General features: G+C 41.3%; 1 protein-coding gene across 1 annotated transcript in view; it reads left to right on the top strand.

The window, feature by feature from the left end:
• The window catches only part of KMT2A (lysine methyltransferase 2A), a 409,829-nt gene that overhangs the window by 72,987 nt on the left and 311,569 nt on the right, over window positions 1-25,273 (top strand). The window contains exon 2 of the mRNA XM_089657321.1: window positions 1,048-1,117. Coding sequence (XP_089513447.1) covers window positions 1,048-1,117 — 70 coding nt within the window. The remainder of the gene's footprint in view (window positions 1-1,047; window positions 1,118-25,273) is intronic.

Here is a 25,273-nt window from a genome sequence, read left to right as displayed (position 1 = left end):
CTATGGCTAGACAGGTCTGAATGCTGTACTGAGTAGTACTGGCGTTTAGAGCACTATGCGTTCATGGACGAATGCCAAAAAATGCTGCATATGTGTGTTCCTGGCATTCATCTCTGAAAGCATGGAGCAATAAACGTGTACCATTCGGTGCAGTGCCCAGTACTGTCCAGCAATAGCATTTTTCTGCCTGCCATAGACTTTGAAAAGCTGTTGGCAGCTTGGCTGGATGCTGCACCTCTGCCTCCCAGGTACATGAAAAACCCTGGGGTTGCATGCACAGCACCTGGATGCCCCATGTGCAATTGTCCTAATAGGCAAGAACTTTTTAGGAAATTATCAGTTTTCGGGTCCCATGAATTTAGTATGTGGTATGTGTGCGTAAATTTGAATTGTAGTTCCAGAGTGAGACCACTCTTCCTTTCAGTGTTACAGGTCTAAATCTGGAAATGTGTAGTGGATCTCTCGCATTGTTCCTTTATAAGCTTTATTGTCCTTCAGCATGCTGTGAATGTTAGGTAGTGGGCTTGCAAGTCTGCTATCATCAGGTTTTTAGAGAATGCTTTAAATGGCGGTGGTAATCAGAATATTCCTATTTTGAAAATTTGTCTTGTTTTTTCAATTGCATTAGATTGCTGTCTACTTAAGGTCTTGTTCATGCGGACAAAGATGCTTGCATTTTGTGAATGGGGCAGTTCTTTACAGTGCCTCTAACTTACAGGTGAAGTGTGCAGGCAGCCCATTGAATGCTGTTAGAACACTTGTGCGTTCGGGGCTGCATCCGTATACCTGACACATTATGAAGAGCTGTTGTGTTCATATTGCCGATAGATCCTTATAGATTTCAGTTGGCTCCCTGCACGCAGCACTTAGAGATTCTACAAAAAACAGCTCGTTTGTGCTGTGCGGGCATAATTGTTTCTGTAAATGAGGCCTTATGGATGATTCTTTGCAAATGTATGTAGACCATTTCCGTTTTTTGTGCAGTGTAAATTGTCCAGATAGCTGAAAATGGATTGCTTATAATGCCAAATATTTATTTTCTCACAGGAGGACCATTTTCTAGGATTTGGCCCAGATGAAGATGTTAAAACACGCAGCCCTACAAAACTTCCCACAGGTACCTGAATTCAATAGATTTACTGTATGAGGGCTCATTCACATACATGCTCACTTCTGTCAGCTTCCTTAACCCCTTCACGCCTAAGGGTAAAACAAATCTTAAAGCCGAAGTGAAATTTTACAACTTTTGACATGTGTTAGTTAAACTGTACATATCACCACAACTACTTTGTACATCCAGGTGAATTATGCCTTGTTTTTTTCAAAGAAAAACTGGCCCAAAATAGTAAAAAAAAATATCTTTTTATTTATTTAGCTGTGTGTTTCTTGTTACTACCATAACCTACCACCAAAGAACAACCCAAAATTAATTTTCCAGCTCCTGATGATCGCATCGATACCATATATGTGTATGTTATTTGTAGTTTGTACCTGTAGTACAGCCCAGAAACAGTGCGCATTTTGTTTATTTGTGTTTTTGTTTTTTTTTGTTTTTTACACCTAAAACACACTGACACTAAGTAACACTGCTGATACCAATTATAAAAAAAATTCCTGACTTTTTGACCCTGACCTTGACCCAAACACTAATCCTGGAGCTGAACTAGATCAAACCTTGAACTAGGTATTTTTTCTTTATTTTTTAGTATTTCTTCTATTTATCTTTTTTTCACAAACAGTTGTTTTTTTTCCCTGTATGCAAGGAGAGAGAGAGAGAGAGACAATGTATTTCTCACCTCCATTCAGAGAGAAAAAAAAAAAACAAGGGAGGGTGGGCTTCACAGTGACTAATCACTGTTATAGCCAATCAGAGGCTCTCACAGCGATCATGTGACCCAGAATCATGAGACCCAGGTCCCGTTCGTTAGAACGGGACCCGGGGCTCTCAGTGACACCCCGGTCTTTGTGCTGGGAGTGCGCTGTGTGGCTCGTTCCCAGCACAAAGGCAGGTACGCAAATATGCGGCTCCACGGAAAAAAGCCCAGTTCTGTGAGGGTGCATATTTGTGTTACGTCGGCGCCAAGGGGTTAAAGTCCTGTGTTGAAAGGCTTTTGTTTGTGTCATGCAAGTTTTGTATTCCCATACCAGGTGTATTAACCTGTAATCAATCTTGAAGCAGGTCAGATGCACATGTTAATGAATTCTGAATGACCTCAACGGCATATTGCTTTTAACATCCTTTTGTATTACCAATCTTGTGGCCGGCTTCTGAGTTCAGAATACCAGTGAAAGATCCTGGAAGTACTTCGTTCTGAACAATTCTGTGGTAGTGATATCCAGTTGTCATTGCACTATTGATAAAAGATCTACTACTAATGAGTCATTTATATTTTAACTGAGCTCCTACCAATAATATTAAGTCAAAATACATGAATCACCAAACAATAAAAAAGTCTTTTGATGACAAAATTTCGATTATGATGAACAGCCGTGTCCAACAATCCTCCATGTGTATCGGGAAGGAGAGACTCTCATGCCCACCACTACAAAAAAAACACACTGCCCCTTACTGAATAGTAGAGATGAGCGAATTTCTCAAAAATTCGATTCGGCTGATTCGGCGAATTCCAGTGTGAAATTCGATTCGATGCGAATTTCTTCGCTACGAAGATGACATATAAAAAGGGTTTCTAGGCTTCAGAGAGCCTTTAAATTAGTGCAGAACACTGTACCTTTAATTTAAATGCCCTTGGAGATGAGGAAAGAGAAGGAGAAGGAGAAGGATGAGAAGAAGGAGAAGGAGAAGGATGAGAAGAAGGAGAAGGAGAAGGATGAGAAGAAGGAGAAGGATGAGGAGAAGGAGAAGGATGAGAAGAAGGAGAAGGATGAGAAGAAGGAGAAGGAGAAGGATGAGAAGAAGGAGAAGGATGAGAAGAAGGAGAAGGATGAGAAGATGGAGAAGGAGAAGGATGAGAAGAAGGAGAAGGAGAAGGATGAGAAGAAGGAGAAGGAGAAGGATGAGAAGAAGGAGAAGGATGAGGAGAAGGAGAAGGATGAGAAGAAGGAGAAGGATGAGAAGAAGGAGAAGGATGAGAAGAAGGAGAAGGAGAAGGATGAGAAGAAGGAGAAGGATGAGAAGAAGGAGAAGGATGAGAAGAAGGAGAAGCAGAAGGAGAAGGATGAGAAGAAGGAAAAGGAGAAGGATGAGAAGATGGAGAAGGAGAAGGATGAGAAGAAGGAGAAGGATAAGGATGAGAAGAAGGAGAAGGATGAGAAGATGGAGAAGGAGAAGGATGAGAAGAAGGAGAAGGAGAAGGATGAGAAGAAGGAGAAGGAGAAGGATGAGAAGAAGGAGAAGGATGAGAAGAAGGAGAAGGAGAAGGATGAGAAGAAGGAGAAGGAGAAGGATGAGAAGAAGGAGAAGGAGAAGGATGAGAAGAAGGAGAAGGAGAAGGATGAGAAGAAGGAGAAGGAGAAGGATGAGGAGAAGGAGAAGGATGAGAAGAAGGAGAAGGAGAAGGATGAGAAGAAGGAGAAGGATGAGGAGAAGGAGAAGGATGAGAAGAAGGAGAAGGATGAGAAGAAGGAGAAGGATGAGAAGAAGGAGAAGGAGAAGGATGAGAAGAAGGAGAAGGATGAGAAGAAGGAGAAGGATGAGAAGAAGGAGAAGCAGAAGGAGAAGGATGAGAAGAAGGAAAAGGAGAAGGATGAGAAGATGGAGAAGGAGAAGGATGAGAAGAAGGAGAAGGAGAAGGATGAGAAGAAGGAGAAGGATGAGAAGATGGAGAAGGAGAAGGATGAGAAGAAGGAGAAGGAGAAGGATGAGAAGAAGGAGAAGGAGAAGGATGAGAAGAAGGAGAAGGAGAAGGATGAGAAGAAGGAGAAGGAGAAGGATGAGAAGAAGGAGAAGGAGAAGGATGAGAAGAAGGAGAAGGAGAAGGATGAGAAGAAGGAGAAGGAGAAGGATGAGAAGAAGGAGAAGGATGAGAAGAAGGAGAAGGAGAAGGATGAGAAGAAGGAGAAGGAGAAGGATGAGAAGAAGGAGAAGGATGACAAGAAGGAGAAGGATGAGAAGAAGGATGAGAAGAAGGATGAGAAGAAGGAGAAGGATGAGAAGAAGGACAGTTCTGTGACAGTTTCTGTCTATTTCTGACAGTTCTGGGACATTCACTCCATACAGCTGTTTCAACCGCTGTATGGAGGGAATGTCATGGAACTGTCAGAAATAGTCTATTTCTGACAGTTCTGGGACATTCACTCCATACAGCTGTTTCAACCGCTGTATGGAGGGAATGTCATGGAACTGTCAGAAATAGACTATTAATGACAGTTCTGGGACTCTGACAGTTCCATGACATTCCCTTCATACAGCGGTTTAAACAGCTGTATGGAGTGAATGTCCCAGAACTGTCATTAATAGTCTATTTCTGACAGTTCCATGACATTCCCTCCATACAGCGGTTGAAACAGCTGTATGGAGTGATTGTCCCAGAACTGTCAGAAATAGTCTATTTCTGACAGTTCTGGGACATTCACTCCATACAGCTGTTTCAACCGCTGTATGGAGGGAATGTCATGGAACTGTCAGAGTCCCAGAACTGTCATTAATAGTCTATTTCTGACAGTTCCATGACATTCCCTCCATACAGCGGTTGAAACAGCTGTATGGAGTGAATGTCCCAGAACTGTCAGAAATAGACTATTTATGACAGTTCTGGGACATTCACTCCATACAGCGGTTGAAACATTGTATCTATTTTTTTCCATAAATGACATTCTGCAGATACACTTAGAGGAGCGCTGCAGATACACTTTTTGCCGGCTTGGAATTATTCTTATTTTCATCCTACTTCTTCTTTTTCTTCTTATGAGGATGAGGATGAGGATGAAGAAGAAGAAGTAGGATGAAAATAAGATTAATTCCAAGCCGGCAAAAAGTGTATCTGCAGCGCTCCTCTAAGTGTATTTGCAGAATGTCATTTATGGAAAAAAATAGATACAATGTTTCAACCGCTGTATGGAAGGACAGTCCCAGAACTGTCATAAATAGTCTATTTCTGACAGTTCTGGGACATTCACTCCATACAGCTGTTTCAACCGCTGTATGGAGGGAATGTCATAGAACTGTCAGAAATAGACTATTAATGACAGTTCTGGGACTGTCCTTCCATACAGCGGTTGAAACATTGTATGTATTTGTTTCCATAAATGGATCCATTTATGGAAACAAATACATACAATGTTTCAACCGCTGTATGGAAGGACAGTCCCAGAACTGTCATTAATAGTCTATTTCTGACAGTTCCATGACATTCCCTCCATACAGCGGTTGAAACAGCTGTATGGAGTGATTGTCCCAGAACTGTCATAAATAGTCTATTTCTGACAGTTCTGGGACATTCACTCCATACAGCTGTTTCAACCGCTGTATGGAGGGAATGTCATGGAACTGTCAGAAATAGACTATTAATGACAGTTCTGGGACTGTCCTTCCATACAGCGGTTGAAACATTGTATGTATTTGTTTCCATAAATGGATCCATTTATGGAAACAAATACATACAATGTTTCAACCGCTGTATGGAAGGACAGTCCCAGAACTGTCATTAATAGTCTATTTCTGACAGTTCTATGACATTCCCTCCATACAGCGGTTGAAACAGCTGTATGGAGTGAATGTCCCAGAACTGTCAGAAATAGACTATTTATGACAGTTCTGGGACTGTCCTTCCATACAGCGGTTGAAACATTGTATCTATTTTTTTCCATAAATGACATTCTGCAAATACACTTAGAGGAGCGCTGCAGATACACTTTTTGCCGGCTTGGAATTAATCTTATTTTCATCCTACTTCTTCTTCTTCATCCTCATCCTCATAAGAAGAAAAAGAAGAAGTAGGATGAAAATAAGAATAATTCCAAGCCGGCAAAAAGTGTATCTGCAGCGCTCCTCTAAGTGTATCTGCAGAATGTCATTTATGGAAAAAAATAGATACAATGTTTCAACCGCTGTATGGAGTGAATGTCCCAGAACTGTCATAAATAGTCTATTTCTGACAGTTCTGGGACATTCACTCCATACAGCTGTTTCAACCGCTGTATGGAGGGAATGTCATAGAACTGTCAGAAATAGAATGTTTCAACCGCTGTATGGAAGGACAGTCCCAGAACTGTCATTAATAGTCTATTTCTGACAGTTCTATGACATTCCCTCCATACAGCGGTTGAAACAGCTGTATGGAGTGAATGTCCCAGAACTGTCAGAAATAGACTATTTCTGACAGTTCTGGGACATTCCCTCCATACAGCGGTTTCCGGCAAAAAGTGTATGTGCAGAGTTCCTCTATTCTGCAGATACACTTAGAGGAGCTCTGCAGATACACTTAGAGGAGCTCTGCACATACACTTTTTGCCGGCTTGGAATTATTCTTATTTTCATCCTACTTCTTCTTCTTCTTCTTCTTCATCTTCATCCTCATCCTCTTCTTCTTCTTCTGAGGATGAGGATGAGGATGAAGAAGAAGAAGAAGAAGAAGTAGGATGAAAATAAGATTAATTCCAAGCCGGCAAAAAGTGTATGTGCAGAGCTCCTCTAAGTGTATCTGCAGAATAGAGGAACTCTGCACATACACTTTTTGCCGGCTTGCAATTATTCTTATTTTCATCCTACTTCTTCTTCTTCTTCTTCTTCTTCTTCTTCATCCTCTTCTTCTTCTTCTTCTGAGGATGAGGATAAAGAAGAAGAAGAAGAAGAAGAAGTAGGATGAAAATAAGATTAATTCCAAACAGGCAAAAAGTGTATGTGCAGAGCTCCTCTAAGTGTATCTGCAGAATAGAGGAACTCTGCACATACACTTTTTGCCGGCTTGGAATTATTCTTATTTTCATCCTACTGCTTCTTCTTCTTCTTCATCCTCATCCTCATCCTCAGAAGAAGAGGATGAGGATGAGGATGAAGAAGAAGAAGAAGAAGAAGTAGGATGAAAAGAAGAATAATTCCAAGCCGGCAAAAAGTGTATGTGCAGAGTTCCTCTATTTCTGACAGTTCTCTCACAGCTTCTTCACATGTACAGCGGTTGAAACATCTGTATCCTAAATGGAAACTAATAGATACAAATTGTATCTATTAGTTTCCATTTAGGATACAGATGTTTCAACCGCTGTACATGTGAAGAAGCTGTGAGAGAACTGTCAGAAATAGAGGAACTCTGCACATACACTTTTTGCCGGCTTGGAATTATTCTTCTTTTCATCCTACTTCTTCTTCTTCTTCTTCATCCTCATCCTCATCCTCTTCTTCTGAGGATGAAGATGAAGAAGAAGAAGAAGTAGGATGAAAAGAAGAATAATTCCAAGCCGGCAAAAAGTGTATGTGCAGAGTTCCTCTATTTCTGACAGTTCTCTCACAGCTTCTTCACATGAACAGTGGTTGAAACATCTGTATCCTAAATGTAAACTAATAGATACAATGTTTCAACCGCTAAACATGTGTTCCTTCTGTCAGAGAACTGTCAGAAATAGCGGAGCTCACTGCAGGGACACTTTTGCCGGCTGATCGGGAAATGTTCGATTCGCGCACCCGAAGTAGGCAAAATTTCGGTTTCGCCGCGAATCGAATATTTCCTGAAATTCGACTCGAATTCCGGTTCGCCTGGTTCGATTCGCTCATCTCTACTGAATAGACTCCAGATTATAGGTGGTCTAATAGAGCATGATGCTGAACATATCGTGCTTGTAACATCCTAGATAGCAAAGAGGCATCACAGACTTCGGTATGTCTCCTCTTCTTTTCCTCCCTTATTTTGATCCACTATGTATTCTGTCAAAAGGATAACACTCCAGATAGTGTGATAACAAATGATTTGTTAAAATAAATTAGAGAAACGCTTACAAACTTCAAAGGCAAACGAACATATAAGTCATAAACGCCGCTGGTGCCGGCTCCAGACAGGTGTGGTTGACATCAGCACAATCTCCGCCCAGCTCCGACCTACGTTTTGTCTCAATAGACATTGTCAAGGGGATCAGGTCCTCCTGACACTAGCATTTTTAACCACACGCCTACAGGGTACTTTTACCCCCATCCTGCCCAGGCCAATTTCCAGCTTTCAGCGCTGTTTATTTTTGAATGACAATTGCGCGGTCATGCAACACTGTACCCATATGAAATTTTTATAATTTTTTTTGTGCCAGATAGAGCTTTATTTTGGAGGTATTTAAGAACCTCTGGGTTTTTTATTTTTTCTTAAACAAACCAAAAACCACTGAAAATTTTTTTTCTTAGTTTTTGTTATATAATTTTGCAAATAAGTGATTTTTCTCCTTCACTGATGTGCACTAATGAGGCTGCAGTGATGGGCACTGATAAGCCTATCAGTGCCCATCACTGCAGCCTCATTAGTGCACTGACTGGCACTGATGGGTGACACTGAAAGGCAGCTCAGATGGGCACTGATATGTGGTATTGATGTGCACTGGTAGGCACTGATATGTGGCACTGATGCACACTGATAGGTGGCAATGATGGCTACTGATGAGGAGGCACTGGTAGGTGGCACTGATGGGCATTGACAGGCATCACTGATGGGCACTGAAAGGCAGCACTGATAGGCGGCACTGACTTGCACTGATAGGCGGCACTGATTGGCACTGTTGGGTGACACTGACTGGCACTGATAGGCGGCACTGACAGACGGCACTGACTGGCACTGATAGGCGGCACTGCCTGGCACTGATCGGTGGCACTTATTGGCAGCACTGCTAGGTGGCACTGATTGGCATTGGTAGGTAGCACTGACTGGCACTGATGGGTGACACTGAAAGGCAGCTCAGATGGGCACTGATATGTGGTATTGATGTACACTGGTAGGCACTGATATGTGGCATTGATGTGGCACTGATGGGCATTGGCAAGTGGCACTGATGGGCACTGACAGCTGGCACTGATGGACACTCACAGGTGGCAATGCTGGGGCTACACTGATCATCAGGGCACACTGATCATCAGTGATCTGATGATCAGTGTAGATGTCCCCTCCGCAGAATGCCGATTACCGGCTCTCCTCTCGAGCTGTCAGCGTGTCAGCTCGAGAGGAGAGAAATGCCGATAATCGGCATTTCCCTGTTTACATGTGATCAGCTGTGATTGGACACAGCTGATCATATGACTGAGCCGACATTTTCGGCTCTTTCCATGGATCGGTGATCCCGATCGCCACTTTCGATCAGTGCGCGGTGAGAATGGGAGGACGTCATATGATGTCCTCCCAGAACGAGAGAACCACCTTGTGTCCGTCATATTACTATATGGCAGGCGGGAGGTGGTTAAACAAAGTGGAGCCTATCATCTACTGGGACCCCCAGATCTTTTTCCATCCTGGATTCCCCAAGAGGTTCTCCTCCTAGGGCGTAATTTGCTTTCATATTTTTAGCCCCCAAATGCATTGCTTTACATTTTTTCAACATTAAATTTCATTTGCCATGTATTTGCCCAACCCATTATTTTAATGAGGTCTTCTTGTAAAGTTTCTATATCTTGTTTGAAATTATTGCCCTACTTAGCTTTGTATCGTTGGCAAGTACTGAGATTGAGCTCTTTATACCAACCTCTATTTTATTTATGAATACATTAAACAGAATTGGCCACAGGATCGAGCCTTGTGGTACCACACTTATCACTTCATTTCACTCCGACTGCTCACTATTTATCACCACTCGTTGGACGCACCCCTGTAACCAGTTTTCTATGAACAGGCCCTGTGGTCCATGCCTATAGATCTTTGTTTGCAAATTAAACGTTTTATGTGAAAACTGTATTGAAAGCTTTTGCAAAATCCAGATACACCATACCCACCGCCCTTCCTTTATCTAGATGGCTACTCCCTTCCTCATAGAATGTTAACAGATTGGTTTCCCAAGAACGACCTTTCATAATCCATGCTGATTACTACTAATTATACTATTTTCTTCAGCAAATTCTTGGATATAGTCCCTTATCTCCTCAATTAGTTTACATACTATTGATGTTAGACTGATTGGTCTGTAGTTATTAGGTATATGTCTCTGCCGTTTTTTTGAATAGTGGTACCCAGGGGCATATTTACCACAAGGCAAACATGGCGTTTGCCTAGGGTGGTATTTTTCAGGGGGGGCAGCACTGCTTCCCGGCAAAAGTGACAAATGTGGCAGCTTGTGACTGAGGATAGGGAGCAGCTGAGGCACAGGCACAACAGTGCGGGCTGCTGAAGGGTGTCTGACTATCATTCCCAGATCATTGTCAGAGATCAGCGCAGAAGGAAGATATCAGGCTTTCCTGATCATGGCTCTCAGGGTGGTTTGCAGTTGAGTGCTGGAATCTCTCTCTCTCCACACCCAGCCCCCCCATGGGCGGGCGTGATTTTACTCTTGCCTAGGGCGGCACACCACGTGGTACCATGTTGGCCCTTCGACAATCACTTGGTACTATTCCTGCCAGTATGCTATCTGTAAAAATTAGGTATAGCGGTCTGGCAATAACCAGACTGAGTTCTTTGACGGCTCTTGGGTGCAAGCCATCTGGTCCTGCTAATTTATTTGTGTTGAGATTTTCTAGTCTTTTTTGGACATTGTCCTCTGTTAGCCACAAGGGTACATTCTGTGGTGTGTTACTAATGATACAGTCCTGTTTACTATACCCCTCCTTTTCCTTTGTAAAGAAAATAAATTTTACTTTGTAAAAGGCAATTTTCAACAAAAGGGTGAGCACAGTGAACATTTTTTGTTAGGTTTTTGGTACAAAAATGATAGGATTGTTGAAACAGATTTCCTGAATTTTACTCAAGATGGACACTTTGAGTAGGCTGTAGGATCCATTCCTTTTGCCATTGATATTAAAGTTCACCTTTCATAATATGTTACATAAGTATTCAGAACCTTTGCAACAACACTTTGAAATTTAGCTCAGGTACCTCCCATTTCTCTTGACCATTGATGAGATGTTTCTACACCTGGATTGAAGTCTACTTGTGGTATTTATAAATTGCAAAGTGTGGCAAAAAGAGCGCACCAACCTTGCGCATTACTTCAGTAATTCTGTGATTTTATTAAATAAAATATATATACTCACACAAAAGAAAGTTAAACAAGCATTACAGATCCTCAAAGGAACTAGGGAGTGTAGAGCCAGTGTGAGTCATGTCACGAGGGTAGATTCCCAGTGAGGCTGACGCGTTTCGAAGGGGGACCCTTTATCAGAGGTTGTACCCTCATGACGTGACTCACACTGGCTCTACACTCCCTAATTCCTTTGAGGATCTGTAATGCTTGTTTTACTTCCTTGTTTGTGAGTATATATATTTTATTTAATAAAATCACAGAATTACTGAGGGAAAGCGCAAGCTTGGTGCGCTCTTTCTTTTTGCTTCACTTCACAGTATCGGTCGGGCTTTCCCAGCCTTGTAGAGCTGCACAACCTCTGGTATTAATAAATTGATTGGACATGATTTGTAAAAGCATACTCTTCTCTATGAAAGGCCTCACAGCTGACAGTGCATACTGTAGCAGAGCAAAAATCCATGAGGTCAAAGGAACTTTCTGCAGACCCAGAGACTGTATTAGTGCAAGGCACAGATCTGGGGAAGGCTATATAAAAATGTCTGCTGCACTGAAGGTTCCCAAGAGAACAGTGGCCTGCATTTTGGCACAACCAGGACTCTTCCAAGAGCTGGTTGCCTTGCCAAACTGCGTAATCGGGGGAGAATGGCCTTAGTAAGAGAGTTGGCCAAGAACCCAGTGGTCACTCTGAGCTCCAGAGATCCTGTGTGGAGATGGGACAAAGTTCCAGAAGGACAACCATCACTGCAGAGTAGCTAAACGGAAGCCTCCTCAGTGCAAAACACATGAAAGTCCGCTGAGAATCCTTCAGGTGCTTTTTTGCAAACTTCAAGCTGGCTTTCCTGTGTTTTGCACTGAGGCTTCCGTCTAGCCACTCTGCCATTTGATATTTCAGTTTTTTTCTTTTCAATAAACTCACAGACATTTCTAAAATTCTGTTTTCACTTTGTCACTATGGGGTACTGAGTGTAGATTATAAAGAAAAAAATTGAATTTACCAATTCAATACCAGGCACTTTTACCCGCTTCCTGCCCAGGCCAGTTTTCCACTTTCAGCGCTGTCACACTTTGAATGACAATACGTGATCATGCAACACTGCATGCAAACTAAATTATCAGTTGTTTTCACACAAATAGAGCTTTCTTTTGGTGGGTATTTAATTAGCACTTTTTTTTGCTAAATAAATTAAAATAGACCGAAACATTTTGGGGAAAAAACATTTTTCTTTGTTTGTTATAAAATTTAGTAAATAAATAATCTTTAAGCCAACATTTTTGGTAAAAATAGCCCAAATCAGTGTATACTATTTAGTCTGTAGGAAAGTTATAGAATCCACAAACTTTGGTATATATATCTGAAAATCGATAGGCTGTCAGAACATCAGAATTTATCTCTTTTTTTGAGGTTCGAAAACACAAAGACAGTACAAATAACCCCCAAATGACTCTCTTTTTTGGGAAAGTAGACAGTCAGAGGTAATTAGTAAGAGGCATGGTGAATTTTAAATTTTTATTCCAAATTTATAGGAAATGTAAATCTTTTTTTCCCACCATTTTTTTTTAACATACTGTCCGTAGTGCAGTACAGTGCCAACTGTTGTGGCGGTGATTAGGAACATTGCCTGGGGACAGTATGGTTAAAATTTATATATATATATATATATATATATATATATAATATTTTTTTTTTATTTATTTTAAATATATACTGTAACCAGAGCAATACCCTGTTACCATAGTAACACTGTACTACTCTTGGAAAGTGATCAGGATTTTTTTTTTTCATTGCTTATGACAGTTAGGGCTCATGTACATGGGGCATTTGGAAAACAATGGAAACTGACGTCTGAAAAATGTAGGTTAAACGTTAGTTCAGCAGTGTTTGCATACTGCATTTATGCGCGTTTGCGTTTAGAAGTGTTTTTAAAAGATAACTTCAGGAGACCTTCCCAAATGCCCAGAATGCATTGAAAAATAGTTAATAATTAACTATTTCAGACATTTTGAGAGGAATAGAGAGAGCAGAAGCAGAGAGAGCAGTATGTGTTTAGATTACCTGTCTTTTCTGGTTCGATTCATCTTGGATCCCATCATGAGCATAATGCAGCATGTTCCACCATTTTTTACTTCACGCGAAACCTGGAACTGACTGCACTGGTGTACTAGGTCCATTTGAATACATGGAAAACGCTTTGCATTTCTGATGATGAAAAAAGGCTCTGGACAGCATCTGGACATGGAACAGTTAAAAAAAAGTTTCTAAACGCAAACGCTTATAACCATGGTTAACTGTGTTTACAAGCGCTTGGCATTTGAAATGCCGGTAAAATCTACTCCTGAACGCAAGTTTGGTGCGTTCTAAAAAACAACTGTAAACTCAACTGCCTTTAAACGACTGTAAACAACTGTGTACATGGACACATAGGAAAACATTAGGGGGAGTTCAGGGGCTTCTGAAAAAAACACTGAACAGCTCCTGATTGTCAGTTTAGGAGCTGCAGTGTACATGAGTCCTTATACTCACTGTTATAAAATATAATTTTTTTTAAATGAAATCTATTCATTCAGTGTGTACTATTTTGTATAGCTGTGATGGGCCCTGTCTGTACCATGTGATCACTGTGACCAGTCACAGAGATCAATACAATAGTACACAATGATTGGCATGAATAAACACCAGTCATTGTGTACAATTGTCATGTGATCTATTGTGATTGGTCACAGTGATCACATGGTACCAGCAGCAGGCCAGTACACTAATTTGTTATCCGCTGTGTCTGGTTCATTTGATTATAGGCTGGGCGAAAACTGGTCAACCACTTCGAGTCTGGACACTTTCATCCCCTTCCAGTCCAGGCCAATTTTCAGCACTGTACCCTTATGAAATTTTTATCATTCTGTTTTAGACAGACAGTGCTTCCTTTTGGTGGTATTTAATCACCACTGTTTTTTTTTTATTTTTTGCTATATAAATGAAAAAAGACTGAAAATGTTGAAAAAAAAAAATATTTTGCTTAGTTTTTTTTCTTTGTGCATATTATTCAGTCTGTGAAAGCTATAGAGTCTACAAACTATTAGATATATATTTGAAAATTGATCAATTGAGACATTAAAATGCCGGATGCTGGTATGACAGTGATCAGGATGCTGGTGTGGTGTATTGTGGTGATCGGGACGCTAGCATAAGGTATGGCGGTGATCAGGATGCTGGTATGGCGGTGATCAGGACGCTGGTATGGTGGCGATCAGGACGCTGGTATGGTGGCGATCAGGACTCTGGTATGGGGTATGGTGGCGATCAGGCAGCTGGTATGGGGTATGGCAGCGATCAGGGCGCTGGTATGGGGTATGGCGGTGATCAGGGCGCTGATATGGGGTATGGTGGCGATCAGGGCGCTGATATGGGGCATGTTGGCAATCAGGGCGCTGGTATGGGGCATGGTGGCAATCAGGGTGTTGGTTTAGGGTATGGCGGTGATCAGGACATTGGTATGGTGGTGTTTTTGTGCGTACTGGTACAGGTGACGGGCTGGCTGCATTTTGTACTATGAATATACTGGGGCAGTGATCAGGGACACTGGCTGCTGGCACAGCAGTCTGAGAGTGTACAAGCAGCCTGACAGGTACACTCACAGGCTGTAGGATTGCTTCTCCTTGCTCTCACACTGAGAGCAGACAGAAGCAATCTATAGTTTCACTTTCCAGTGTTTAATATGTGATTGCTATGATTGGACACAGCAATCACATGGTATAACATGCTAGTGATCGCCTGGACACAGCGGTAATGTGATCCACTGTGTCCGGGTGATATGCCTTTTACCGGGTTATTACTTTGAGCCGTGCAGGAGCCTCCAGTGTGGGCTGACATGCAGATACATTAGCTCTCATCGGCAAAGCTTCACATCCGTCACAACTGTAGTATCAGGCTGCAACATAACAAAATTGAAAAAAGTGACGGGGGTCTGAATTATTTTATGAATACACTGTATATCTCAAGTGTTCCACAAACAGAGTTCTTTTTTTTTATAATTTACTTTTTATTGATTTTCAAAATGGTTACAACAAACAGAGTTCCATAGAATCATGAAATAACAAGCACAAAGCAATAAAAGAACAGAGAAATAGGCTCATCGATGAGAGGCATATAGGTACATACAATGTCAATATATAACAGTGTATTAGCCATCATTTTCAGACAATTGAGTAGCCAAATCGGAAAGGGAAAGATCCCACAGTTCCCAAACTTCCTCCAAGATGGGGACACAGTTAGTATGTAAAGCAGTGAGGTACTCCATTCATCGAATCTCTGCTATAGCCTTCACCTATTCCGATCATGTAGGAGTCGTAGAAGAAAGCCAATGCATGGGAATGGTTCTCCTGGCCGCTGTTAAAACATGGGAGGATAGTTTCCTTCCAAATTTGGAAAGGCCTGAAAAAGGTAGGCCCAACAAAAAATGGATGCGCTCAAATGAAATAGGAGCCTGTACAAGTAGCTGCAAAAGATTAAGAACCTCTCTCCAAAAGGGTGCAATGTGGTGGCAAGTCCAGAAAATGTGGAAGAGAGTGCCAGTTTTCTTGCCATGTCGCCAGCAGACAGAAGAAACACTCGGATTGAGAGCATGGAGAACCTCAGGAGTCTTATACCAAAACATCAGTATTTTATAAGTGTTTTCTTTGTTTACTACACATATAGAAGATCTGGAGGCAGCCTCCCAAATCCTACTCCACTGATCCAAGGCAACATCACATTGGAGGATTCGGGGCCGTTTACGCGTATAAAAGGTGTGTATCAATAGAAAGGGGGCAGGCATCTTGAAGCAGCTTATAAGTAGAGGAAATTATGCCCCGTTGGTATGAACCCTGAATGCACATGCATTCAAAGGGTGTAGGCTTATCAAGAGTTAAAGATGGGGCTTTGGAGGAAAAAAAGTGACGTATCTGTAGGTAAACATAATATTGGTGAGATGACATACGAGAGGCTTTTTGAATCTCAGAAAAGGATTTAAGCTTACGAGTCACTGGGTGGACCAAGTGTCGTAACTGAAATAGATTGGCCTCGGCCCAGGGACGCATGCAAGCCAAAGCCAAACTATCTGGGAGACTGGCATTAAGTATGACATTGGTCATGGGGGAACACAGAGAAGACAGGGCAAATTTAACCCTACACCGTCTCCATATAGATAACGTGAAATGCATGGGTGTCAAGGTCCCACCTTTTCCCAGAGATTGTGCTGCTTCATGTGCTGGCGTCCATCTTGGGTTTCTGCAGAGCATGGTGGGAGTCTTTTATGCCTTAAGGCCTCTAAGGTCCATCCCCCAGAGGGGTGCGGCTAATTACATATAAGCCTGTGATCCGCACATGCCCTTTGCACTTGTGCCTTGTGTCTTTGTGTTGCTACAGCTCTGTTCATACTCTCGTGACTCTCCTGGAATCTGACTCGGCTTGTGACTAGACCATTCTCTGTGTTTTCCTTTGATCTGACCTTCCGTTGCTGAACCCGCCCGTGACCTGTGATTCTTGTCCACTGTTCTGTACCGTTTTGTCCCGTTGTTGTCAACTCGGCCTGCCTGACTATGCTATTGTCATTCCTACCAGCTACACGCCATTGGCGGCGGCCATTACCGCAGCCGGGGTGTCTCGGGGGCCGCGACCTGGTTCCTGGCTGCGTCAAGTCCATCCCCACCATTAGGGGCTCTGGTGAAGGGCAGCCTGGGACTTAGACTCCGCGCCCTGAGGGACTTCGGTCTGTGGGTGGTGGTTGTCTTCAGTCAGTGTGTTACCCTGCCACTAGGCCTGCCTGTCCGCTCCACAGCCCCTGCCCTGACAAAGGGTCCAAGCAGGAGATGTTTGTGAGAGGTGGTTTCATTGTTGGTCATAGACCAGAATAGAGAACAAGGGTGCGCTGGACTTAATTGTAGCCATTCAATCTCGGCCCATTTATTAGGGGGGCGTTGGGAGGACCATGAGACAAGAGCACGAAGGTGAGTAGCTAAATAAAACGACACAATGTCCGGGGCCCCCAGACTACTCCAAGATCGAGGAGAGAGAAGGACAGTGTGGGCAATTCGGTGAGATTTATTATGCCAGATGAAGTGCAGGAAAGATTTCTGAAGGGAGAATAACTTGGACATGGGGATAGGAACAGGAAGTGTCTGAAACAGATACATAAGTTTGGGCAGTATGATCATTTTTAGCACATAAATCCATCCAAGGAAGGAGATGGCAAGATTGTCCCAGAATTTTAAAGATTGAGAAATTGCATGAAACGGGGGAGAAATTAGCTTCATAAAGGGAGTGATATGAGGAAGTAAGGTTGGTACCTAAATACTGCAAGGCGTGGCGGGCACCACGGATAGGGATAATTTGACTGAAGGGAAGATAAAATTGTAGATGGTATGTGGAGTGGCAATGCTTCAGTTTTAGATGTGTTAACCTTATAACCCGACAGGGTACTGAAAAGCTGTAAAGTACGATGTAAGACCGGCAAAGTAAGGTAGGGCTCCGTCACCGTTAGCAAGATATCATCAGTGAAAAATGAGTTTAAAGTCACTGTTTTGGGTGTGTATCCCATGGATATATCCGGATTGGATCTAATAGCTATAGCCAAGGGAGGCACAGGTGTGTGGGGGAGGAGCCTAACTATGGCGGTGTAGGAGAGCGTGGTGTGGGCGCTCTCCGTGCTTCCCCACTGCCTCGGATACAGACACTGGAGAGCAAGGACCGGGGGGACCTACCGGAGTATGGTGGGTCCCGGATTAAAGATAGTGCTCCGGGCGCTGTGAGGAGGAGGTGAACTGTGTTGTCGGGCTGGATCGGAGACAGGCTGGAGACCCGTCCTAAGGGAGAGAGAGCAGAGGGCAGGGTTGACGAGGAGGTGCGGCTTGACCACGTGTCAGCCGCAGAGAAGCACTGGGTAGGGGAAAAGCCGGCCGGCGTTTAGAGGTGAGAGGAGAGAGGAAGATGCCGGTTCGCTCCCCTCCCAGTACATGAGACACCCATATGGGATAATCGTGCAGCAAGATGCCCCCCCCCTGAATGGAGGTGACTTTTTCACAGTGGAGTGAAAATGAAGAGACCCAGAGGAAACCCCCCCCCCTGAACAGAGCTATGGATTGTGACAATCTGAGGAGTCTGCTGGGGCTGCAGTTGTGGAGGGTGAGTGTGAGCAGCCTGGATGGACTATTGTGATGCATAAATGACTGTTTTTGCTGTCTAAAGAGAAAAAGAGTTGTGAAAGGGGGGTTCCCTGGGGGATCTGACTGAGAGAAAGGAGGAAGTTAAAGCAGCCTGGAAGGAGCACTATGTGGAGAACTGGATAAAAACAAATCGGGGTCCCTGGTATATATTTTTATAAATTTTTGTGTTTCCCCCATTGAAGAAAATTAAAACGCATAGAAGAGATGAAAAATAAAAATGTTAAAAATAGTGGCCCAAAGGGGTCTCAAACTGGCACGATAAAAAAATATACATCTCAAGGAAATGTGACTCCAGATATGTCTCAAAGCGTTGGTGAAAAAAGTGAACTGGAAATGAGTATAGAAGGTAACCCTAGACTCTCTCTGGGAAAAAAATATAACAGTCAGCATGCTACAGAAAAGTTGGAGATGAGAGACACTGAAAGTGAATTACAAATTCCAAACAAGAAAGAGATGGCAGATATGTTCAAGAATCTAGAAAAAACATTAAAGCATGAAATGATAAGTATACGAAGTGATTTGGGCTGGATGCTATCGAGGGTGAAGGAGACAGAGGAAAGAGTTAAAAACCATGCTCAATATATTTCTGATTTGGAGAAAAGGACAATGGAAATTAGGAAAGATCAAAAAAAGTTGTTATACAGAATGGAAGTACAAGAAAACAGGGAAAGGAGAAACAACATTAGGGTGAGAGGAGTTCCGGAATCGGTAAAGGGAGATGAAACACGAGGCCTTATCTGTAAAATATTAAACTCCATTATGGACAGATCAGAAACAGAAATGATTAACCTGGAAGGTGTTTTCAGGATAGGAAAAAGCAACAAGGAAGTGGAAAAGAGAAACCAAGAGATATAATAGTCCAATTTCAGAAATGGGCAGATGAAGAAGTATGGAGAAAGATTAAGGGAAGATCAAGTATTAAATATGGAGAAATGAATATACAGATTTTTGCAGATTTAACAGCAGAGACACTATGGAGGAGAAGATCTCTAAAACCCGTTAGAGTAGATGATAAAGCAAAAGGTGCACTACAGATGGGGCATGCCAGAATGCCTAATTGGATGGAAGAATGGAGTTACAGCTCAGTTGAGATTTCCTGAGGACTTAAGAGACTTCTGTGATAGACTTGAGTTACAAATGATGGAGGTCCCTGGTTGGGAGGTGGAAGAAGGTGACTTGAGAGGTGGAGAGAGAGAGGAGTGGCAGTTTGTTAGAAGGGGGAGATAGAGAATCGAGGGATGGCGCTGGGTGGGAAAAAACTTTTTTTTTTCTTTCCATCCCGCTTGACGCCACCCCTCTCTCTCTCTTTTCCTCTTTTGGGACCTTAAGAAAGGTGGAACATATCGAATTGACGATGGAGATAGTTTTGGGGTATCTGAGGTGGTGGGAGGTGTGGGGATCTGTCCATGGTTGGAGTTCAACCCCAAGGAGGTAATCTATGGTGGGTTTCGTCCCTCAAAAGATATACAGGCAAAACGTAAGCCTAAAGAATGGGAGGGGTGGGAGGAGTGGACAGGGGGGTGGAGGGATGAGGGAGGGATGGAAGGAGGATAAGAGGTTGGATAGTTTGGAGGAAGATAAGAGTAATAGGGGCAGAGAGAGAGAGAGAGGATAAGATAGAGAGATGGGAAAGATATAAAGGAAATGGAAGATCTAAGATTTATAACCTATAATGTAAACGGGTTGTGTTGTCCAGGGAAAAGATTTACATTATATAAGGAACTACATCATAGAGCAGCATCAGTGGCTTTCCTACAGGAAATGCATTTTGAATTGAAGTCAAATGTAAAGTTGAATTCTAGATATTATCCGTTATGGTACTATGCAGATTCCCCGGTTAAGAGAGCAAAGGGGGTAGCTATAGGATGTGCAAAAAATATAAGGTTTAAGTTGGAAGAAAGAGAGACAGACCCGGAGGGCAGGTTTTTATTTCTGAGAGGTAAAATACAAGATATTGAATGTACAGTTGCTAATATTTATTGCCCTAATAAGAAGCCGGAGATATTCCTGAAAAGAATTTTAAAAAGATTGATAGATTTTAGAAAGGGGTATTTGATAGTAGCTGGGGACTTTAATTTATCTATGGACCCACAAATGGATACTACTTCATCTATACAAAGAGAGGGTAGTAAGTCCCTAAGAGTACTGAAGAAAGAGATGAGGGAGTATCAGCTGGTTAGAAAGGGGTATTTGATAGTAGCTAGGGACTTAATTTATGTATGAACCCACAAATGGATACTACTTCATCTATACAAAGAGAGGGTAGTAAGTCCCTAAGAGTACTGAAGAAAGAGATGAGGGAGTATCAGCTGGTGGACGATTGGAGAATTATGCACATGAATGATAGAGACTATTCCTTCTTCTCAAGGGCCCATGAGATCTATTCTAGACTGGACTACATACTGATAGATTACCGATTAATAGAGTCTTTGGTTAGAGTGATAATAGAGGTAATGTCACTCTCAGACCATGCCCCGGCTGTAATGAAAATAGAATGGGGAAGAAGGCCTCCGGGTGGTTCAACGTGGCGGTTGAATGAGGCTCTCCTAATGGATCCAGATATTGAGCGAATGATTGGAGAGGAAATTAAGAGATATTTTGAGGAAAATGAAACGGGGGAGATATCGGAGGCTACAGTGTGGGAAGCCCATAAGGTATACATAAGGGGAGTTCTTATTGCAATTGGGGCTAGAAAGAAAAGGGTAAGGAGAGAGCAGATCAGTAGGCTCCTAAAAGAACTGTCGGATGTTGAACAATTGCATAAAAAGAATATAACGAAAGAGATAATGCAGAAGGTAAAGGAAAATAAAGAGGAATTAGAGATTATGATGGAGGAAGAGAAGAAGAGAGTCTTTAACAAAGTATTATGTGAAAGATATAGATGGGGGGATAAAACAGGAAAGTTTTTGATGAGAGCTTTGAGGAAAAAGAAAAATAGGAATTATATAAAGAAAATAAAGAACCCCAAGGGAGAACTGGTGCACTCAACTAAAGATATTGCGAAGGTGTTTAGGGATTATTATAGCAAACTTTATAATATTGCCCCTCAAGATTCAATATGTAAGGATGGAATAACAAACGTAGAAAAAAGAATATATTTAAAAAAATGCAGGACTACCGAAATTAAATGAAGATCTTTTGAATTCTTTAGAATCTGAAATTACTTATGAAGAAATAAAGATAGCATTAAAAAAATCTATGACAGGCAAAAGCCCAGGGCCAGATGGATATACTGTTAGATATTATAAAAAATATAGTGAATTGTTAACACCTAAATTGAAGTCCTATTTCAATGCCTTGGGGGAAGAGATGGATATTAGATGAGAATCACTGCAGGCTCAGGCGGTCCTCATATACAAGGAAGGAAAAGATCCCATCCAATGTTCAAGCTATAGTCCAATATCTTTATTAAATATAGATACGAAGATTTATGCAAAGATCTTAGCAAATAGATTGAAAGATTTAATGCCCGAATGGATACATGAAGATCAGGTGGGTTTTGTCCAGGGGCGAGAGGGTAGAGATAATGGGTTGAGATCATTGTTGCTTATTCAGAAAAGTAGAAAGGGAAAGTCGCCAGCGGTGGCTCTTTCAGTGGATGCAGAGAAGGCATTTGATAGAGTTAATTGGGTATATATGATAGATACATTGGAGATCTTGGGAGTGGGTGATAGAATGAGAACTTGGATAGGAAAGTTATATAAGAACCCCTCTACAGTGGTAATGGTAAATGGGGAGCTGTCGGAGTCATTTGAGATGACAAACGGAACAAGACGGGGCTGCCCACTGTCACCATTGTTGTATGTTCTGTCTTTGGAATCACTATTAGCAACAATAAGGAAAAATGTAGACATAAAAGGAATATGGGTGGGAAATATAGAGCATAAGGTTGCCGCATTTGCAGATGATTTATTGTTCTATGTAGGAAATCCTAGGATAACGCTCCCTAACTTAATGGGGGCTGTGAAGGAATATGGAGAGATGTCAAACTTAAAAATTAACCCGTCTAAAACAGATATTAAATATAAACCTTCCAAATAAAGAAAAAAGGGGGATACAAGGGGAGTTTTCCTTTGTGTGGAGAGAGAGAGAATTAAAGTATTTAGGGGTAAAACTCACTTCGGCCTATAAAAACTTGTATAAAGCAAATTGTATAGTAATGTTAAAGGAAATTAGAGAGGAATTAAAAAGATTAGGGGGAGGAAATCGGTCCTGGTTGGGACGTATAAATTTGATAAAAATGGTTGTAGTTCCCAAAATGCTATATAAATTCCAAATGGTCCCTATTAAGCTTCCAGAGGTATGTTTTAAGATAATGAAAAAGATAATAAGATTCATTTGGAGAAATAAAAAACCTAGAATATCTTATGAAGTGATAGCTAGAAATAAAGAGAATGGCGGATTGGGAGTCCCTGACTTTAAGAGATATTATAATGCAGTTTTTTTGGCTAGAATATTTGACTGGACATATAATGTAAAAGGGAAAAGTTGGGTCACAGTGGAAAATTCACTTAGTGGTAATGATTTAAGTAGGAGTATATGGGTGCCTACAGAGTATAGAGGATTAAAAGAAAGCACGAGTGTGTATACTTTAAATGTGTTAAGAGTGTGGGATAAAATGCACAGACAGTTAAAGTGGGAATTTAACTCATTACTGATGCCATTGAGAAATTCAAGGTTCTTCCCGCCAGGTAGGGAGGAGGTTTCAGGAAAATGGATCACGAATGAGGGTGCCCAGTTGAGAGATATAATGAAAGGGGTAGAACTTAGAACACTTAAAGATTTGAAAAAGGAAGAGGGAAAGATTTTCACTAGGATAGATAGTTGGAGCTATAATCAATTAAAATGTTTTGTGGGGAAATTGCCTAAGCCTTTGAGAGCGAGTATAGATTGGAATTTGGCAATGTGAACAAAATCTCATAAGGGTATGCGCTAAATAAATAAATAACTATATATATATATATATATATATATATATATATATATATCACATATATTAAGTGTCCAAAAATAAACTAGTGTCCAAATCAAAATCAAAATATTCTCTGTGACTTCATAACACTGAATAATCCACCACCAAATGAATTAAATGAACTCACCAGAGCTATATGCTGATCAAATTATAGACCAGCAATAACGCTTGTGCTCTGGGAGTGGTGAATGAACGATGGCCAGATATTAGATGTGGTAATACTTAGTCGGCGGTGATCAGTGGAGAGAGGGGATCGTTCATCACCTCATTGCTGTGCTTTGCTGTTTAAGCTGGTGTCTGTCTGGACACCTTTTTTGTGAGTTGCTTGAGCTTTTATTAAATTTACATATGTTTTAAACTTACTGCACCATCATGTTTTTTCCTTTGTCCCTGAGTGTGATTCATGCATATATGGAGGTTTGGAATTAAATGGAGAGATTCATCATGAGATCCTTGGCTGCAGAGTATTGCTCTTGGTAGTGGTATGTTATCCCTCATACTGTTCACTATTATTGATCACCTGGATGTGATTAAGAATTACCACATCTAATACCTGGATATCGTTCATTCACCACTCCCAGAGCACAAGCGTTATTGCTGGTCTATAATTTGATCAGCATATAGCTCTGGTGAGTTCATTTAATTCATTTGGTGGTGGATTATTCACAGTGTTATGAAGTCACAGAGAATATTTTCATTTTGATTTGGACACTAGTTTATTTTTGGACACTTAATATATGGTGATATATATATATATATATTTATTTAGCGCATACCCTTATGAGATTTTGTTCACTTTGCCAAATTAATTGTTTGTGTATATATATTTTTTTGGTGGGTGTTGCTGCTGACACATAGTTTATTATTTAAAAAGAGTGTTGCACTTTTTCTATTTATTTTGTACAATAGATTGGAATTTGTTTGAGAAGTTGTTGGGATCACGAGGTGATGGGAAACACGGTACGGCAAAAATATAAAAAATTCTCACTGAGTTAGATATAGGTGGAAAAAAATTAATGTATATAGAAAAATGGGAAAGAGATTTGGGTGTGGAGATAGATGAGGTTAAACAGAAAAAAATATTTAGATTGGTTCACGAGAATATAAGTTCACGGGAGGTGGAAATTAATTTTAAATGTTTGACAAGAGGATATATCACACCAAGTATAGAACATAAGATAAGTGGGGAGAAATCATCTTTTTGTTGGCGGGGGTGTGGAGAGATAGGCACGTTTTATCACATATGGTGGGAATGTCCAAAGATACAAATATTCTGGAGAGAAGTGGTACACCAAATTAGAAAGATTACGGAAATTGATATTAGTCTGGACCCTGGAACCTGCCTTTTACATAATACAGAAACAACAGTAAATAAATATAAAGAATCAGGAGCATGGTACTTTTTAAATGCAGCCAAGGGATTGATTCCAAAGTTTTGGCGTCAAGTAGAAGCCCCAAAAAAACAAGACTGGATAGATAGAATGGACTATATTATAAGATTAGAGAAACTGCTTAAATACCCAGGAAGATGATATGGGGATATACCAGGCGAAATGGAAAAAATGGGAAGAGTTTAGGTCAAGGGTGAGTGGATGAGAATACGACCTCTCTTTTTCCTGCCCCCTTGTGGTGAGAGCACGATTTAGAGCCTCTTTTTCTCTTGCCAAAGAGCGGTAGTTGTAGGGTGGGGTGGGAGGGTAGGGAGGGGGGTGACTTTGGATTTTACTAATGGGGGGGCTGAGAGAAATAAGGAAAATATGGGAAATTAACGTACAAGTTAGATATTGTTGTTATATGAATGTAAAGAATTTATATTGTAGATTTTAAATTTCCTAATATTTTGAAAATCAATAAATATTCAAATAATAAAAAAAAAAAATAGCTATAGCCAAGGGTTCCAAAAAGAAGATAAAGAGCAAGGGGGAAAGCGGGCATCCCTGGCGTGTACCATTGGATGCAAAGTGAAAAAAACAAGAAGCGCACCAACCTTGCGCATTACCTCAGTAACCAAAA

This window comes from Staurois parvus, unplaced genomic scaffold (assembly GCF_062004578.1).
Source record: "Staurois parvus isolate SC_StPar_1 unplaced genomic scaffold, SC_StPar_1.0 ptg000981l, whole genome shotgun sequence".
Lineage (NCBI taxonomy): Eukaryota > Metazoa > Chordata > Amphibia > Anura > Ranidae > Staurois > Staurois parvus.
Note: the sequence above shows the minus strand (reverse complement) of the source record. Positions and strands in the feature narration are given on the sequence as shown.